The 19,676-nt window shown below is 46.3% G+C and overlaps 1 protein-coding gene across 1 annotated transcript; it reads right to left on the bottom strand.

Annotated features, from left to right (window-relative positions):
* Positions 1–1,178: 1,178 nt before the first annotated feature.
* CXCL12 (C-X-C motif chemokine ligand 12) lies at positions 1,179–19,405 on the bottom strand. The gene is made up of 5 exons (XM_005520593.3): positions 19,268–19,405; positions 14,083–14,200; positions 10,617–10,703; positions 6,933–7,030; positions 1,179–5,151 (listed from the first exon to the last, which is right to left on the bottom strand). The coding sequence occupies exons 1-5, from the start codon at positions 19,326–19,328 to the stop codon at positions 5,120–5,122; spliced, it is 396 nt and encodes a 131-aa protein (XP_005520650.1). The 5' UTR covers positions 19,329–19,405; the 3' UTR covers positions 1,179–5,119.
* Positions 19,406–19,676: the final 271 nt, after the last annotated feature.

A 19,676-nucleotide genomic window follows, 5' to 3' on the forward strand; every position in this document is an offset into this window, starting at 1 on the left:
GAAAGGCTCTTGGGACAACTTGTGAGCAAGTAGCTTTACAAAACAGCCAAATGCTCACTAGGAGCTCGGAGTGACCCTTATCATGTAGCATCCAAGGAAACATCCTCAGTGGTCCTAGGAAGCAGAGGCATTTACCATGCTGTACTCTGACCCAGACCATGCCAGGACCTAATCAATCCAGCCCACAATCAGTGTCAGGATGGCTGGGGCCATGAATGCAGCTGATTTCCTTCAGCTTGCTGGTATTGGGAGGCTGCCTGTGAAGAGAGCCAGATGTGCTAATAAGGTGGGCTCACCTCCAATTCCTAGGCGGGTCGCAGACACATCGCTGTGATGCCTTGCTGAGGAAGTGAGAATCAAAACTTTCACATTCCAGAGAACAGACCTGATGAAAGGCACAGCAAAGTGCTCCACAGAACATGAGACCTATGCTTAATATTAATGTGTAATTTTGTAGCTAATTACTTCCAAGCCATTTCTCTGCGGCCTGGGAATCTCTCACTGACAATCTGCACTCACAATTACCTGCTAGCTTTTCATAAATCTCTTAGTAAGTAATGGATGGATTTGCAAAGGGGTCACCAGTCATCTGAGTTTTCTTTTTCCCTTTTTTGCATGCCTTTTGCCTTGCATCAGTTGGCCAAGAAATATTTGTTAAGCAAGAAGCTGGAAGAAGCTCAAGCAGTGTTTCACCATTACATTAACTTAGCCCTGACCTTTGCTCCAGGCAGAGCTGTTCGTGGTACTGGGACTCACCTGTGTTGGAGTGGGGATACACAGGAGGACTGGCACGTTCAGAGTGCTGTGGAGGGCTGGGCTGACCTCAGAAACAGTTTCCCCTTGCCTTGAGAACTTGGTAGATGGGGAGATGCACTGACCAAAGACCAGTTTTCAACTCGTGGTTTTGAAACCCACAGCACCTTCCCTACAACATCATTCAAGTCAGGATTATACCTACATGTTCTCAGGTCAGTTCTACGAGCCTCTATTTTTTTTTTTTTCACCTCCAAATTGAATATTGACCCTGCTGTGCCCTGGGAAAAGCAGCCCCAGGGACAGTGTTGTTCACACCTGCTCTTTTGTCAAATGCACAGACTACATCTGAATGTATTTTCCTGAATGGAGACTGTAGCTGTTCATTTGTGAAGAAAAAAAGAAAAAAAGAATCAAGCAAAAGCTTTATTCAGACATATATTTTTATTAAGAAAATTTTAAGTGCATACACATTTATGTGAGAAATTACAACAATATAAAAGTGTTTATTTTCAAAAATTTTCTATGAAAGGAGTAATTTCAAAAGCATAATATAACTCCTCCATAAAAGCTGCCTTACAGGAACACAAATGCAAAACCCTTTTCACATTATTTGGGAAGATACTTCTTTTTACTTAATAAAAATATAAAGTACAGTATTTACCACATTCTGACAACACAGAGTTCTTAAGGAATGGAAGATGGGAGGTTCATGCAGCCCTTTTATCATGATACATTTTTCTTCTCGGTGGTAATCAAAGTTTCATGTTTTCAGACAAGGACTATCTTGGTGGGATGTTGATAAAGAAAAAATAATCAAATTTTACATGATGGATTCACAAAAAACCTTGACTGCTATAAATCACATCACTCAGAACAAGTTGCCAGAGAAAAGGACCTTCTAGAGGCTAATAAAGGGGAAATGGCAACAAAAACTTCTATAGGAACTGCATTTTCAACAAAATGTGTATATTTAACTTTGAAAAAAGCTTTCATTGCAAAATAAACAGTCACCTTTGCTCAAACACCTTAATCAAAAACACATCAAAGTCACCCTTCATTTCACTCTTCCTCAGGCAGAATTCAGATAAGATATTTATACATAAAAGTATAAAGCTAGTATAAATAAAAAATTGACACAGCAATAAATATCATCTACTCTTAATATTGGGATTTGACAGCTGCACTTTGAAAATACCCACACGATGATTTCACATTCATGGAAGCTGCTTTTTCAGCATGGTTCAGTGTTATCTCTTTTTCCCTCCTCTTCACATGTGGTCCCTACCTCACTCCCATCTCCTCACGCTTCCTTTCCCTGACTCTGTCTTTGGTCAGCAGTTAAAGGCAGAAAACCAAGTGCTCTCCCCAAGTGAGGGGCTGCCAGTGCCGCTTCTCAGCCTGCTCTGGTCCTGGCATCAACGGGACAAACACGTGGTGCACTGGGGCAGCCCAGTGATTGATCCCTCTGGTGCAAAGGGCATGGCTGCTCGCCCCAGTACATCATGCAAATAATGTCAGGCTAACAGCAGAGCTTCCCACTCAAGGCTGAATTTTGGTCCAAAGCAATAGAAAGCTTTTAAAAGGTCTCACTTAAGTCTCTGGCCAGGTCTGTGTCACCTCTGCATTCACGCTGTGCTCAGCCTCACCCAGGTGAGGGTCACGGTGCTGGCCCCTGAGAGCAGCCCCATGCCCTGAGTGGTCTCAGACACACGGGAAGTGAAGCATCACCTGCACAGAGGTGTCAGTGCCCAGTCTATGTGGGGGCTGTTACAGCCCCCAAAGCACCCAGACAAACACCTGGCTGTAAATGGTCCCCTTCCTTAGATGGAGTGCATTTTCCTCCTGCTGCTACTCATGCATTTCTCCCAGGAACAAATGCCCCTGCTTTAGCACAGCCTGCCCCTGCAGCCCCTGGAGGAAAGGCTGACAGGAGAGCCCCTTTCCTGCAGTACCTCCTCTATCTGGCTATCCCGTCCAGAGCCGCGTCCCTGGGTTCGGCCGGGGTGCTTCAGCACTGCCCATCCCAGTGCTCCTGTCAAAGCAGTGTCTGCCCAGGCTGTAATGTGGGGTTGGCATGTTCCCAGGGACCTGTCCCTGCTGCTGCTCACCCCAGATGCACTCCCTGATAATGAGGACTGCAGCAGAGCACTGGAAGGCTGTGCAGCCACATCTACCCACCCCAGCTTCTCACCGCCTGTTTTCCTCTGGAAACAAAACTCTCACAGCACCTATCATCACGAGCAAAGCATGCTGCTGAACCAAAATCAGAGGATTATGTAATTCTCCATTTACTGCAAGGGGAATCAATCAGACCTCAGTCCTTTGATAGGAGTTATGTGTGAAGAATGCACTTTCCTGGGTGACTTTTTCTGCAGTCATTCTTGGCTTGGACACTCACATGTCCACCTCTGGCAAATACAGGTACATGTGTGGGACAGGGAATGGAACCTAAGATATCAAATACAGTCCAGGAAACATAGAAGAAACTCTGGTTTTCTCATAAAATTTCTTTCTTTCTGTCCTCTTCCAGGAGAGGATAATTTCCTACTAATATAAAATCAAAACTCCAATTCTCATCAAGTACAGTGGTACCAGACCTTTCAAAACAGAGACACAATATACTTAAAGCACCAGGCTGGTAATGATAACAAGAGAAGGAACGTCAAAATCACAAACACAAATATTTTAGGCACAGCAGTTTCTGCTTTAAAGCAAATGAGGTGAGGTGTTCCCAGCGGAAGGCCTCTCTGCAAGAGACCTGTTTTGCAGAAAGGAAAATACAAGATTTTTACCTGAATCCACATGGAAATAATGTAGTCCCTGGATAGCCAAAGTGCTTCTTTGGCACTAAAAATGCCTACCACAAAAAGGAGAGTGAAATACCCCTCTCAGTGTTCCTGACACAGGCTGCAGGGAAGAGGGAAGATTTCTTTTGAATCAACCAGCTCAAAAAAGACAATCTTACAACATTTTTTTGTTTACAATACAAACACAGATACATACAAACACAAGCATTGTGCTGCACAAATGTGCTTCCCCCCAGATCTCAGTGCACAGCATGACATGATCATTGCAGTGCTGCAGATGTCTTTCCATACCATATAGCAGATATTGTGTATACAGGAAGAAATAAGGAGAAAGAAACTTCTGGCTTAGAGAGGGGATCAGTGCAAGGAGTGGTACCTGTCCCAGGCTGTGCTTTGCAAAGGGAATTCCAGAGGCTATCCTGCTCACCAGCAAGCCCATGAGGGCTGGTGAACTGTGAGTGTCGGCCTTCATTTCCACCTCTCTCCTTCCACAAACTGCACAGACCCTCTCTTGCCCCAAGCATCTCTTTTCCCCAAGATGTGGCCAGATATCCTCTTCTGGGTATCTCCAGAGCAATCAGGGATGTCACTGCCCTCAGGCAGGTGTGACTGTTCAGTAGCCCAGCTTTGGTGAAGGGTGAATGAATCTCAGCCTTTTCACTTCAGCGCAAACCCAGGCAGGCAAGCTGAAGTCACCTCCTGTGGATGGGTGGGATCCCTGCATGGCAGCGTATCTGGCTCCTCCAGCAACTTGCAACATGATCGTGTGGTTAGAGATTTAATAACCCATTCCTTCTTTTTGCTTAATTTATCATCAGAAACACAGGAACATAGGAAATGCCAGATGACATCAGAACTGTATTGTGGCTCCTAACACACACAACTGCTACAAACCAAGTATTAGCACCTTGCAAGAGCATTGATCTAGCTGCTCACAGCTGTCAGCAAGGTTTCTGATCTTTAGAGAAGGGCTTTAGCCCTGTAGCCCTGAGTTTAATCACTCACCCAAAATATCTTTAAATGCTACTCAGGGTAATGTCTGCTGTCATCAGTCTGATGCTTTTGAGCCTTCCTATGTTCTTGGCCTCTATGATTTCTGGAGGCAAGGAGTTCCACCACTACTTACACAACATCATTGCACTGTACAGTTCATGTCCTTCTAGGTTTAAAACTCCAGGAGACTTGCATGAACCAAAAGAAAGTTAAATAAAGCAGGACCTCTACACAACAAAGGAAATAAAATATTATATAATAACAGAGTTAGTTTAAATTGGTATCTGCCCCCAGTGCTAGGTAATAAACCAACCTGTATAAATTTATACTTTTCTCAAATAGTTACATCTTACTGTATAAAAATAGCACTGTGAAAGCAAGCCAATTTGTGCAAGGGGAAAAAAAAACCAAACAAAAGACCCCACCAAAAATAACCAAGAAAAAAACCTTTGGAAATGCGTGAAGCGTTGCTTTTGTGCTGCATGTTAGCAGTGAAATGTATTCATTCCCTAATACTGGTTATCTGCTCTCTGGGTCCTACAGTAAGAAATCCTGTAGACGGCTTACAATGCTTGCCTCTTACATCTTGAACCTCCTGTTGATGAAGAAGAAAGTGAAACACTATTAAGGTTTATTTCAGTTGCAAAAGCTTCGTTATCAGGCCTAGTCAAACAGAAAATCTGTGTCTGGACTAACCCAAAGGCAGCCCCTCCAACCAGTAATTGCTGAACATTTTGGGAGAAGTTCTCCACAAGGAGCTACTGGGACCCAGCAGGGCAAACCCAGCAATGGGTGTTATTTTGGGCAGGTTGTGCTCATCACAGTTAGTAAGGTGTTCAGAACTAATACAGGAGGAAGGCTGGCTAGAAAGCTTATTCTGGACTTGAGAGCCAGAGCAGAGAATTATCGGTGGGCAAAGAAACTCGGCAAAAAATACAGCAGGGAAAGGAGAGATTAATCATTTGTGAGCAGCCCCACTGGCAAAGCAAGTGGCACCGGGAATGCCTCCTCTATCTGCTCCTATCCCACAGCTCTGATGGAGATCATGGGCTGCAGCTCCAGAGAGTGCCAGGTCTCCATGAGGATGGAGGAATGTTGAGGGCAGCCCATACTCTGCTCGTTCGGCTTCCACCGTGGGGTGGCTGGAGAGTAGAGGCAGCCAAAGTTCTGCCAGCCAGGAGCCACCCCCGAGCCTCCCTGCCCTGGGAGCTCACCTGGTGAGAGCAGCTGGGCACCACACCAGAGCCTGTGGTGACCAGCTGCCCAGGGAAGGCGAGGCGACAGGCAGGGCAGGCAGGCACTGCACAGTAAACGTGTGAGGCCTGAAGGGCGGAGGTAGGCAGCTCAGGTGGGGTGCAGACAGATGGAGTCTCCCATGCTCACACTGAGCATGGTACCCAGGAGAGTGTGGGTTAGGCATCACAGCAAAGTGCAAGTGTCTTGTATGCATGGGTCACTCAGAACAAGGAGCCAGCTTGTGCTGGTAGCCTCCAGGTTTTGTCTGAAGTGACCCCTATTCCTGCTCCAGGCTGATCAGCCTTCTGCAGCCTAGATGAGGTCACTAAGCCTGAGTTACAAGCATCACAGGGTAAACACTGGGTATTCCAAAACTGATATCTCAGCACCTCTTGTCAAACACTCCTTCCAATGCCTGCTGGACAACTAAGGCTCTGTGACCACAGCTAGAGACTGTGACTCCCTGTAAAGGCAGTCTCAGAAAATTCATCTAGGCACAAAGACAATGACTAAACCATGAGGAAAATTTTTCCTCTGAAGATATCTTTTCCAATATCCCACAGCAGTAGCCCTATTTCTTTTGGTGCAGAAAGGCAGGACAAACCACCCCTCTGAAGAAAAACCTGGGACATTCAGAGCATTGGCTCTGGATATATCATTCTCTGGGACTTGCCAACATCTCCCACAGGAAAGGCATCGACCAATCACCCATGCACCACATCACGTTGTCACCACATGGTGCTGCATTTCTCATTAAAAAACACCAGTGGCAAACTCACAGCTGTTAGTGTTTAACTCTGTCAGTTTGATATTGGAGCTAAAACAAATAGGGCTCCCAAACCTTTACCCTGTTTTTGATTTTGCTTCAGGTTTATATTGGTCTCTTTGTGTGTCCGTTTTCCCATTTGTAAAATGAAAATCATCCCACACCTGTTGTAGCTAAGCTTTCCCCCTGCTTTGAGAGCTTTATCTGTATAATACTCCTTTTCTGGAAGGGGAGAGATGTTATCCTCAACAAATATGGGGGGAAATGGAGGTCTGAATAGGCTAATATATTTGCCCAAGGTCCCATAAAATGGTCAGTGGAAGAGCAGGGACTTCAACCTGAGGTGTCCCAGCTCAGAAACTAATGCCTCCTACCATTCTTTCTCCCTGGAGACTTTAGTGGTGTTGCACGGGAAGGGCAGAGTGGGCCCCGTTTCTTCTGTTGCTTTTTTTTATGAGTGCGATGACGTGGTCTAAATTAAAAGAAAAATACAAAAAGACTGCCATAAATTATTCATATACAAAGGCCTCGTTCACATTTACCTTATGGTCCCTTCATACCGTGCTGGCAGGGTGCAAATGTAACATCCCCTTTCATATAACCTCTGTCTGAGAGAAATTCCAGACAAGTAGAAGTGTCCTGGTGGAAGAACATTTGCAAACTCTAAGGCCAGAACAACCCTTTTACCCAAAGTGTCAAAGCCTCCCCAAATGCCTTCCAGAGCTTCTCAGGCAGGAGCCTCACCATCCAAAACACTCCCCCTGAGATACAGTGGAAGCAGAGGAAGCTGGACTTCTGGCTTCCCACACAGTACTCTGCTGACATCAACAAGAACCAGTGGCTACTCTGAGGGGGGTTGTGGACATTTGGTGCTTTAAAACAAGGCTGTAAAGGTAGTCACCCACATTGTCCCCTTCATGTGGGGCCTTGACCCAGCCCACGCTTGGTGGAGTACGGGGAGGTTGCTGTTCTGGTATCTTGTGTTTCAACCAGTACTTACAAATTAGCTTAGAAATTAGGAGGAGCTGCCGCACCAGGGTTTGGAAGGCAGCGGCAGGGCTTGGCTGCCAACACAGACAGCCCCTACATATTCAGTTTCTTTTCCTTTCTCCCAGTTGGCTTAATGGAAAGATTTTTCCCAAGTGACTTTATTATCTTCTCCAGATCCATCAAATCTCTCTCGTGTGTCTACAGTAGCCACTGAGCTTAATGGACTCCGGCTTCAAGGCATCCTGAAGTGAGGGAAGTTCTGAAGTGAGACTGTATTAACATGATGGTGGGAAAGATGGGCTTTGTTAACTCTGTAGAGGCCTGATTTTGCATATCCTTGTACAAAGGAAGGAGGGAAAGGGAGTCAATGTACTCTAAATGATGACTGGGATTGTGCAGAAGTGATCAAGGATTCGTTAGCTATTTCAAGAAAGGACTGATTTGCCCCATGTCTATAAAATGGATGAATGCTGAATGATGTTGGCCACAGCAGCTGCACAATGATTTTTAAAGCCAGTTAAGGAATTTGGATTCCTGACAGCCTGAATGTGTTTTACTGATGTCTCATGTATATATTACATGGAGATGTGATGAATGTAAAGCAATAATAAATGCTAAGCAGAATTAGTGAGCAAAATAATTCCCTAGTAAAAACAATTTCTGGTTTCATATTTAACTGTATTTGACTACTATTTTAAGAACTTTTCCTTGCCCTTAGCTGCAGATTATAACACTGAAGATATTCTCATATTGAAGTACTGGTATAGATTGTCTTCACAGTTTGGATTCTATTTAAGCAATTACAAGAGCCCTTTCTACAAAACGTATTGATTTTATTACAGAAAAATAAATTCCCATATACAATTGGGTTTTCATAACATGAAACAATTAGCCATTTTATTGCTAGTGCATATAGGGTAATGTCACATTTCATACAATTTTGGTACAAGTGAAAAAATATAATATATGGCTGATTGAAACTGATAGCTACATTAACATTTATAGATCTATATAGATTCATTTTACAAGCTGTTAGTAGTTTATAGGGATATCGGTGTTTTAAACTACCAACATTCATATGGCTCCAATTCAAATATATGAATTGTTTGATGCGCTATAAATATATTCCAAAGTACATTTCATTGAAGAAGTCAAAGCTGTGCACTAAAATATATCAAAAACATGCCTTGTGAAAATGCTACAGACAGAGCTCTTACTGTCTGTGGAGCATGAAAATGCCACTGGCATTCCTAGTTGGAAAATGAACACAATGCCATGATTAGGTGGTAGAGATATATGCTTCCTGCCATCTTATTTCATAGAGCTGGGACCAAACCCTCCCTTGTTACTCAGTGTAAACCAGGATGAGTCCACCAAGTTGGCAGAATTGCTTGTGTATTAGCATTTGGTAAACAAAACCCAGAATCTAGCTGGAGATCAGGCAGACTCACTGGTTTCAGTAGAGCTGGTGTCAGATCTTCACTAGTGGTAGTGAGAGCAGAACATGCTCCAGCTGAGTTGCTCCCATAAGTCAGACAGGCACATAATCGTATTTGCCCAACCTTGCAGATTTCTAAAATGCCTCCTAAATCTCAGGTTGGGGATGATAGCAAACAGGAATTTAAGCAGGAGCTTGAGGGTTTTCCCAGTTTGTAAAACCAAGTAGCCCAGGTCCCTAGGATATTCAGCATGGGCCACATCCTGCTCTTAGGTTCAGTTGTGCCTAATCCCAAAGCCATTCTGGCAGCATTAACCTGGATTACCTCTGCAGAGAATTTGTCCAAAGGACAAAAGGGCTGAGTGCTGGCAGCAAAGAAGGCACTGAGCATCGGATGAGATGGGAGGAGCTGTCAGGGCTGGAATCACATTGACTTTGTTAGCTGGCTTCCCTTCTTCTTCCTCCTCACTCTTGGCCCCAGTGCAGTCCCCAAAAGGGACACATGTAGGAACCTCTCTACTTCTGGTGGCATTTCCCCCCTTGCTTATTGTAAAAACACAGGGGGACAAAGAATTTTTTTTCTTTTTTTAACTCTGCCCCTTGTTTGGCAGATGCATTTACAAAGCAAACAGTGGAGATCATTCAGGTACCTGTGCCTCACATCCGCCCTGGGGCCATACCTTCCCAATAATACATTGTTTTTGCAAATGATGAGATTCCAGCCCTGCCTTCACCCTACAGATGCAGAGGGGACAAGGTTCAGCAGGGTTACAGCGCAGTTACTGTGGGGTGGGAATGTGATGGCAAGGGTGGCAGGGATACTGAGTGCACAGGTAGGCTAGAGCTGGCCAAAATGCTGCTGCTGGATCAACCAAAGCCCAGGGATCTGGGCAAGCAAGGAAATGCTTTGTACCATCATTTGGCATGTACCATCTTTCAGTGCTGGAAGGCTGGAGCCCTCCCCTGCAGTTCAGCAGGTGCTCGGTGCTGCTCTTTTCAGCATAAAATTGAACAGAGATGGGCTGAGTCCACCTCAAAGTAGACATTTTCAACCATTTTCAAGGGAAAAAAATAGATTTAAAAAGGCCACATCAGCCAAGTTTGGCTGGTATTGTGGGAAAGGCTTATTCATGGTAGCTCATCGTGCCTTGGCTGACATTAACAGCATTCCACACTGGGCAGCAGAGAAACAATTTTTAGCACCAAGAATCCCTAGGCCTCAGCTGCCTGTGCAAACAGACACCCAGTGTAACATGGAGAAGGGGCTCCAAAGACACCAGAACAATATAGATTCTGAAGTAATTGTAGTTTGGTTGGGGAAGAAAGGGCATAAAGGAAGAATTTTCCTTGGGAGAACAGCTTTTTTTTTTTAAAGAGGATGAGTTTGGGACCCCAGAACATACTCATTAGCATATTTTTTGCCTCAAACCCTGGCAAAATTCTTAGTTTAACATCTAGGATATATTAGAAACTGTTCTTTTAATACAAATTAGGTCAACTCCAAACCCTTCTTTGAAACAATATCTGATTCCACAAGCATTTTGTCCACGTGGTAAAAGCCAGCCCTTAACGTTCTACCCTTTAATAACTCAGGATGTTAGCTGTTAAGTCCATTTGTCTCTTGCCTTACTTGTTTAAAGCTTTCTCCAGATATTCCTGGATCCACTTTAACTTGGGATCAATGCACACTTGCTTGCTGTTGCTCTTGAGCCTTGCACTGCCAAAGGAGAAAAGTCAGAGTGAGTCTGGTGTGCAAAGCTCCTCAGCCCACACCCACCTCCCCACCCCTGTGCCTTATTCCCCTTGGGTGCCAGTGCTGCTCTTGGTTAACCCATGAACAGGATGGGTTATTTCTCTCACCCACCTATTATAAATATTCCTGGTTTGGAAACCATCTCTCTCCTCTGACAGGCTCTTGTGGTCTGTACTAGGAATCATGTGAGAGTGGAACAGACACAGAACTTGAATCTAAGACTTCCAATTCATACCTGGACTGTTAATAAGTTCAGTGCCAACAATGGAAAAAAAACCATTTGGAAATACTGACATGGTAAATATAGGTAATTTTTGTACGAAATTGATTAAGAACAGCTTTTAGATTCAACCCAAAGCTGAAGTTTCACATGTTCTGAGGACAGACACCTCTTGGATGTTCTGAAAGAAAGGGTGTGGTCACTTGCTAGTGCTTTGTTTTATACAAGACTGAATTAACAGGTTGCAGGGAGGAAGACAACTGAAGGTATCATAGTGCCAGAGGCAAGTTTCCCCTCAAGCATTCACTCAGCATTGGAAACAAAGGCAGAAACCTCCTGAGGGGTTTGTCCTGGATGTCCAAGCTGCACTTCACACAGCTAGCATTTTAGCTAACTTGAATTCCCTGTGAATTTGACATTTGGGCTATCTGAATCTCTCATGGACAAATAGCTTTTCATCAACAGATCTCACCCTCCAGGGATCTCAGGACCTCTCAAGAGTTGTTATCTCCCACATTCACTGCAGCACCCTGCCTCTGCCCCAGCTGCTCCAAAACTTCTGTCTAAACAGCCTGCCTGCCTTGGGAAAGTGCAGACAGCAGCAATTTTATGGAAGTGCCCATATGAGTGAGTTCAGTACTTGTTTAAACATTTGCTGGATGGAAGCCATAATGTTCCTCCCTTAATAAAATGAAATCTGCACAATACAAAACGATGGCGTAAGAAATAACAGGTCAAAAAGGCTCCTTGGTCTGAAGTTATGCAACAACACAGTTGTAACATAAACACATCCAGGATCCGTCCTGCCACCCCTGAGCCAGAAAAAGAGATGAATGGGCCTAATTCATATTTCCCTTACAGCAGTGCCAAGCTGGAGCATTTCCAGTTAAGTGATACCAACAGAGTGTAAGAATGGATTTGCTGATGTTAGCAATGCCTGGGAAATCTTGGGCTGACCTCACAGGGTACAGAAGCAAAAGCACACATAACCAGTCTCCAGCCACATTCAACACAATTCCTCTCACCTAATATTACCTCTCACCTAATACTGAGACACTGATTTCTTCAGACATTCATTTCTGAGCTATCATCCCCTGCTCCTTGTGCAAGGAAAAGACATAGGAAATGGTATGGACTGTTTAACTTGGACTGGTTTAGGTGTCTACTTGCTAAAAATGCTCATTTCCCTGTACTGAAAAGCAAGGAATTTGTGGAAAGGAAGCAAGGAAAGTGTGGACTTTCTACTTTTAGAAGTAGACATTGACAGAGGAGGTCACTGGATTTGGAGAGATGATTTCCAATAGAATGAAAGACACAAGCCTGCTCTTAGGCTTTTTGTTGAGGTAAACCTCCCCTTAACCAAGAAGGAAAATATACTTGTGCAAAAAACAAAACAAAACAAACAAACAAAACCCAAAAAAAAACAAACCCCACAAAATATCTTCTAGCAACTGTGCTTCACTTAGATTCTCTGTTCCTGAAAATGGCAACTTTTATTTTATTTACACTTTAATTGTTTAATGCTTAAAATGAATCAAGATGAGAAATTCATGTGTTAGTTTTGATTAATTTCATCTCCTGTTTTGATAAAGGCCTAATTTGAAGTCATGTTTCAAGGGTATTTGGAGAGATATTTTAAGTACCTTGCTTGTCAAAACTATAAGTTCATATGTTCTGTGTACCACAGGCAAACATATTTGGGTCAGGAATGGGCAAGACAAGAATGTGAGATGTTTCTATTTCTGCATTTCATGCTCCAATTTATCTCTAATTACTATAATCCTACATTAATTAAGAGATAAATATATGCTCTACCCTGTCTTAAATGCTGTCATTTTCTTGAAACTATTCCAGAAAATTCCAAATTCCTTAAAAAGCCTTAGCACTGGGATTCTTATGACATCACTGACAGTCCCAGAGCATAAATCCATGCACTATTGCATGCTTGCCACCAAATTTTTTTGTAGGTAGAGACGGGAGGTAGTCACAGCTAGTTTTGCCATTTTTCTGAAAGGAAACTATTTCTCAGCTGAGGATTACAGTTTTCTCACTGTCCTACACCAAATCCTAAGGCAGAAGCACATGATAAATCGTGCATGATATACACAGAGTGGTTTAAAATAGGAAAAAAAACCCCAACATACTAATAAAAGCTGGTTCATGAATGCATGCACACTCACATAAATTCCTGAGCAATCTTGTAAAACCACATCAGTTTTCTGAGTGCAAAAATGTTTTGGATGACAAAAATTGATTTTTACAGCATTTGAGTTGCAAGAGGAAGGGCTCAATATATGGGTCAAAGACAGAACCAATAATGGGATCACTGCACAGAAACCAAATCTAGTCCCTGACACCCTCTTATAGAGCATAACAGAAGTTGAGAGTAGTAAGGTTCCCTTGCAAGTAAAAGATAAATGCTGTTATTTTTTCCTTCAGAAGGTTTTGAACTTTGGGAGGGGGTCACCCATGAAGAAATGAATGAAAAAAGACCTTCCTAAAACATGCACACACAAATCTACAAACATACAAACAAACAAAATCCCAGTGTTCCCTGAAAACGAGGGTTGCTTTTCCAGCAAAAATAAATAGGTTATTTTCCATTGGGAACGATCTTTTTGTTCTGCTGCAATTTACTGAGTCGGTCCCTGCCTGGCAAGCATCCCTAGATTAGTCCATCACACTTCTAGGGTCTGTACCTCCTGTGGAGGATACATGGGATACATGAAGGAATTCCTTTTGCTCGTTTAGCTCCACTCTATGGAGAAGTGACCCATTAGAAGACTCAGAGCGCTATGAAGTTTTTACCCCAAGGTGTGAAGCTCCACATCCAAGAAGCCTGTCTGACATTCCTGCTCACATACCCACGGAGGAGCAGGACATGGGATCACACAGTAACAGGGAGATCACAGAGAACACAGCTGGGAAACAATCAGCTGGGCTCCTTTATGCTGGGTGAAGTGTGCTCCAGCTGTCTCTGACACGGGGCGGGGGTGAAGAGATGGATTGGCAGCCACGGCACAAGGCAGACCGAAATTCAACCATCAGAGCAGGCACCAGCTCTGTGACCCTTCTTTTTGATACCCAAGATTTGCACCCAGCTGAAAAGAGCAAGAGACTTACACAATCTGAAGTGAGCAGTTGGGTGTGGAGAGGATTTTGAGGTGCTTAATATTGGCTCTTGCCACGTTGCTCTCGTAGAATCGACAGGGACATCGGTAAGTCAGGCTGACGGGTTTCTCTGCGGGACAAAGGGAGGGAAAGGACACGTTACCTCTTCTCCCGGCCAGCGGCACAGATACACCGATCCAGGCTCAGAGAAAGAAACGTCCTCCAAACATGCAGGTGGGAAAAAAAAAAAACAACAAAAAACAACAACAACAAAAAAAAACCCACCACAGCAGAAAAGCTGTAGCTTTGGGAGAGCATTTGCCCACAGCTCAGAGCACAATCTCTTCAACTCAGTGCCCAGCCTTTCAATAAGGGTGCGTGGGATTTTGGAAGACAAAAGAAGAGGGAGAGAAAATAGAGATAAGTAAAATCGAAGAGATTAGAATAAGGAGCCATTCCATTGTGCAAGGATGCTCCTGGTAATTAGACAAGATAAAGGCCAAAAGAGGGGGCACTTGTCCGCGGTGTTGTTCTACTCAAACGATTTTGACCCGAGGCCAAATTAGAAGGTAACCAGAAGAAAGCGATGAATTCCAGGGAGTTCAGATCAAAACGGCTCGGCTCAGGTGCAGGCTTTTCACAGGGGACTTAGAGGCTACAGAAAAGCTCTGGTTTTGCAGACGTTCCCAGGGCCCAGCTGACCTTTCCCCACCACAGCCAGCCCTGGCTCCCAACAGAGGTACCCGCACAAGAGGGTGAGGCTCAGAGATGCCAGATCCCAGCGGTTTCACATAAGACACTCTTTTGAATTTCTAGCCTGCGGCTAAGTAAGGCAATCGAGGAGACAGCTATCAGCCAGAGCATCCTCAATACACTATACAGGGGCCACCAGACTGGATGAGAGTTCTGTCACTGGCATCACTAGGGACAGAATTAAGTTTAACCCCTTAGGCTAAAAATCTGCCATGTATATGCATGCAGGACTGAGAAAAGCAGCCTGGCGCCCACCACAGCCCGATTTCTCTATGGGACAACTTAGTTACTGGCAATCAAATGCATGTAAGTAAAGTCTTCACTCGGAGTGCAAGTTTGAAAGCTGCATGCACAATAAAATATAAACACAGAAGCCTTGCCTGAAGTCTAAGAGATGCCTAAGACTTTAAAGAATTTCCCAGTGGAGCTGTTTTCAGCCTCTGGGAGGAATTAAATTCATACACCTAACCCTTAAAACCTGGCTCATGCTGTAGCTGGCCAGATCTATATCTGATCGGGGCTTGAGATCCCACATGGCAATCTGCCATCCTGTTTGTTTAGCCACACAGGAATACTTGCAGCATCCAAACCCGGTTCCCTTTAAAGGCAAATGGGGAGATAAGAGCAAGGAAGGGACTGGAATTCCTAAACAGCTGTCTAGGAAGGTGAGAAAAGAGACAGGTTCTACAAGTGTAGTGGATCTACATATACTGCATGTTTTTGATGCCTGTCTCTAGCACCAGAGAAAACAGGGTGAAATTGGCCTGTCCTGAGGAGGAAACCCCCTTTTTTTCCAGTGTCTCTATCAAGAGATGAGTCAGAATCAGATCACACAGGAGAGGAATTAATTAGTGGGAGTAGAGCTTCTCCTGACACACCAGAATCTGGACTATAAAATGAAAAAAATCTATGGACTTTTCTCTCAGTTTTCTGGCACTCCAAACAGTGGTTCCACCTATGAGTTAAAATTCTGCAGGGAGAGGAGGAAGGAGGGCCACAGAAAGAGCCTTGAGAACATGGATTAGACTGGCTAGTGCTAATGTGGAAAGGAGTGAGGAAGGTATTAGGATTTCCCACTGCAAATCTGTGCCTGATAGCTACACATCTGTGAATTTGTATTGGAAAGGGAGGCTGAAACCAAATACAGTCATACAACAACTCAGCACAGCTGCAGTGATAGTGTCTCTGCAAGCTTGTCCCAACCGAGTTTAAGCCAGTTTTAACTTAAACAATGTGCAAGAGATGAACTGTTCAGATCCATGATTTGATAACGCAATCCTGTCCTTTCTCAGACTCGGGGTGGGATTTTCAATCCCATACCACTTCAAATCAGGAGCAGAGAAAGTATAACCATGACTAAACATGTCTGTAAGTCCCTAAATAATTTCTTGCCCAAGAAAAGACATCTAGCACAGCAAGGAAGAGGGGACGCCCCAGTGTTCAGTGTTCTGTCACCCCACTGCGAGGTGGGATGACAAATCCTCTCCGAGCACAAGAATCCCTTTGGTATTTCTGTGTACCTTTCTCGGTGATCAGGAGCAGACACTGAGCACCAGGGAGAGGCAGCACAGGCACCCACTGGGTCAGCTCTGTATCACCAACAGGGAATCAGTAACTCCTGCTGCTGCCCTTGTCTCACCATGCTATCGACAAGGCTGAAAACCAGGGAAAACTGGTGCATGTGGCATCTTCCAACACATGAACCCCCACCTTCCAAAAGCAGGAGGGGGAAGGGGCTGTTTGGAGTCCGTAATTTAGGAGAGAACATTTCTGGTCTTACTCTGAGGCTAACAAACACATTCCTTATCTCCTTTCAAAATTTGAAACATATCGTCGCACTTACATTAGAACTGATTAAGCTGACTAATTAATCTACCAATTTATACTGTGAGTTCTCTGATGTCTATCCAACGCTGAGCACAAGCTGAAGCCAATCCCTCAGTACAGCAAATTAGTATAATCTGTTAATTGCCTTATTACATGAAAACATATAACTGATGGCACACAAAGCTTTGGAGGCCTTTATCTGGCACATTTGGTTAAAATGGATGAATAGAGTCAAGAGTTACAGAACAGCGAGATGCTAGTTTGACACCTCAATGCCATTCCTTCAGACTAATTTTACTTAGACATAAAGAGAACACCTCTGTTGGCCTTGACTAGAAGAGTTTGAAGGGGTCTGGGGGTTTTGTGTTTTGGAATTTTTTTAATAATAAATAGCTTTATTCTCTAACTCAGCCTGAGTTTTGTTGGCTCTGAACACCTACTTTTGCTGACAAATTCTCTCTAGAGACAAAGCATACACAAAATACTCTGTGTGGCCACTTGTCAGTGCTGGAAAATACCTATTTAATCCCATAGAGATCTGCTTGTCTTTACCCACACTGGAATTGGAGAGTAAGGGAAGAAGTGAGCTGCCAGTTCTGCTGCAAAGTTATCAGTAACTTACTGCGTGGACGAGGAAGCTCTGGATGCTCGAATAGAGAGGGAAGCTATATCCAGGCAAGCAGGCTGGACATGAACAGACAAAACTTTTGATGGAAGCATCATTTTACTTCTGTTCAGCCTTGAGTGCATTTGTCATTATCAGGAGATAGTTGATAATTTTTAAGTGTAGAACAGCTCAACTTCCCTGGAAAGTGAGGCTGGGATAGACAGACACAGCTTTACCAGATAACTAAGAAGAATTCAGAGCTCACCTGCCCCCCAGCACAAGGCAGCCCTTTGAGCCCTCACATCTGGATCAGGGCTGAGAGCACCACATGATGTACCAAGTAGGCAAAAACCTCCACTCTTAACACTGCAAGACGGTGCAGGGTCACTTTCCTCACAGTGGTTTCTCTCCAGCCCTTGTGAGCCATTTCCTTCCTCAGGTAGCGGGGTCCCCACACGCTTATCCCTACTTAAGACACCCACTGCCAGCAAAGGAGAGCAGCCACGCTGGGGGTGAACCGAGCTGCAGCTGGGCAGCTCTGCCGGCCTCCCAGGCCTGAGCAAAGTGCTGCCAGAGGGAGGAAAGGGGGAGGAGAGCCCCTGAGCCCCGGTGCCTCCCTCCCGCGCCTCCAGACCTGCAGAGACATGGGAAGCCCGCTCAGGTACCCCGGCACCGGCGGCCCCAGCCGCTCGGGAGCTGGTGATGCTGGTGATGCTGGTGATGCTGGTGATGCTGGTGATGCTGGCGGCCAGGGGCTGGAGCTGGCACTGCCCCCCGTGGTCCCGGCTCTGCTATCGCTACCTGCCGCTCTCGCTTCGTAGCCCGCAGCCCCGGGGTGGTGGATGGGGCGAACGCGGCTGGGGCCGGAGCCGGAGCCCACCTGCCCGGGACTTTGGAGCCTCTCCGGGGCAGCGCCGGCTCCGTGCTCCAGCGGGACGGGGCTGTTGTGCCCAAAGGCATCGCGGAAATCTTCGGGGAAAATTAACTCTCTCAGGCTAAACAACGAGGGAACCGGAGGGCATCCTCTGCCTCGCTGGGTGGGGAACACCTAAATTTCTTTCTCCAGAATGGGAGAACAGGGAGCGGCGGTTTGGGAAGGCGCTCCTTACCCAAACAGAGAGCTTTCGAGGAGGGGCAAGAGATGGCAAGTCTCTGCCAGGTGAGAAGCCAGCCGCACGAGGAGCGTCCGGAGGACGCCCAGAGGTTGCGGGCAAAGCCCTCGCCCCTCCACGCTGCCCCGCGCGGTCCCCGCACTCCCGGGCTCGGGGCCACAGGATTCCCTGCGGGATGAGGGGCAAAAAGCGCGGGTTGCCGCTGTGTCCGGGGCTGTCCGAACGCGGAGGCTCCCACAGAGCACAGCTGGCAAAGTAAGCTGGGCAGCTGTAGCTGACACCGGGCTGCGGGCGGGACAGCGGGGAGCGGCGGGCTGCGGGACGGAGCCAGCCCGCGATCCCCCAGAGCTCCGGTCCCTGCAGCTCCCTGCGGCCCCGAAACCTCCCCGTGCACCGCGCCGGGGCTGCGCTAAGTGTCTGCCCAGTGACCGCTATGGCTCGGCTCTGCCCTGACCGAGGAAAGATAGATCACGACAGAGGACAGAAGAGGAACCGAACAACCGCCTGTTTCTAATTTCTTGTAACTTTTAGGGTTGGGTATTTTTGTTAGAGGGGAAAGTCGATATGCATATTTTCAGTCGATCCACCTCCCTGCAGACCGAGCGCTGTTGAAAGTCTTCCGCCAGACGACTTCAATCTGGCTCGAGTTTGGCAGAGAGGACCGCTTTGGCCAGCTTTTTGAAAAAAGCCAGGAAGGGATGGAGGAGAGAGAGGAATGGGAGCCTGCCTACTTCCAGCTCAGCACAGCCATCGCTCTGACTCTCCAGACACATCTGAGCCGCGGCCGGAGCCCGAGCCGGGAGCGCGGTGCAGCTGCGAGGAGAGCGGGGATTTCCGCGGGCCCATCGCTCCCGGCCGGGCTGCCGGCAGGAGCGGCACAGCCCCGCAGCTCACTTACCCTCCGAGAGGGAGACGACGGCCAGGGCGAAGGCGAGCAGCGCCAGGGCGCGGAGGTCCATGCTGCGGGGGCTGGAGGACGCGGGCAGGCGCTGCTCTGCTCGTCCCGGCGGCCGCGGCGCTCTGCTGGCGGCCCCTCCGCCCCTCCCGCTATACAGGGGCCGGGGGCGGGGGGAGGAGAGCCAGGGGGAGTAGCTAGACTGTGATTTATTGCCCGTGGCATGTTATTACATCCTTCCTCTGCTAAAAATGGTTGGAAAGGAACCAAAAGAGCGAGGGCTCCTCGCTTCGCTCTGTCAGCCCGGCAGCCTCCCCCCGCCACAGCGCCTGTGCCCCAGCTCCGCGCTCCGGGCCCCCCGCGGGACCGCCGGCTCGGGGCTGCGGCGGTGACCGGCATCACCGCCAGCCCA

This window comes from Pseudopodoces humilis, chromosome 9 (assembly GCF_049639895.1).
Source record: "Pseudopodoces humilis isolate 2021_Gansu_Grassland_sample_001 chromosome 9, ASM4963989v1, whole genome shotgun sequence".
Taxonomy (NCBI): Eukaryota; Metazoa; Chordata; class Aves; order Passeriformes; family Paridae; genus Pseudopodoces; species Pseudopodoces humilis.

Bases quoted from the DNA above. Each gene is read 5' to 3' on its own strand.
- CXCL12 (XM_005520593.3), bottom strand. From the start codon at position 19,328: ATGGACCTCCGCGCCCTGGCGCTGCTCGCCTTCGCCCTGGCCGTCGTC. The intron at 10,704-14,082 runs GTAAGTCTCTTG...CTCCTTTGGCAG, and splicing joins AACTGCTCACTTCAGATTGT to TGCAAGGCTCAAGAGCAACA. The intron at 5,152-6,932 runs GTAGGAGGCATT...CTTCATCAACAG, and splicing joins GTCTCCAGGGAGAAAGAATG to GAGGTTCAAGATGTAAGAGG.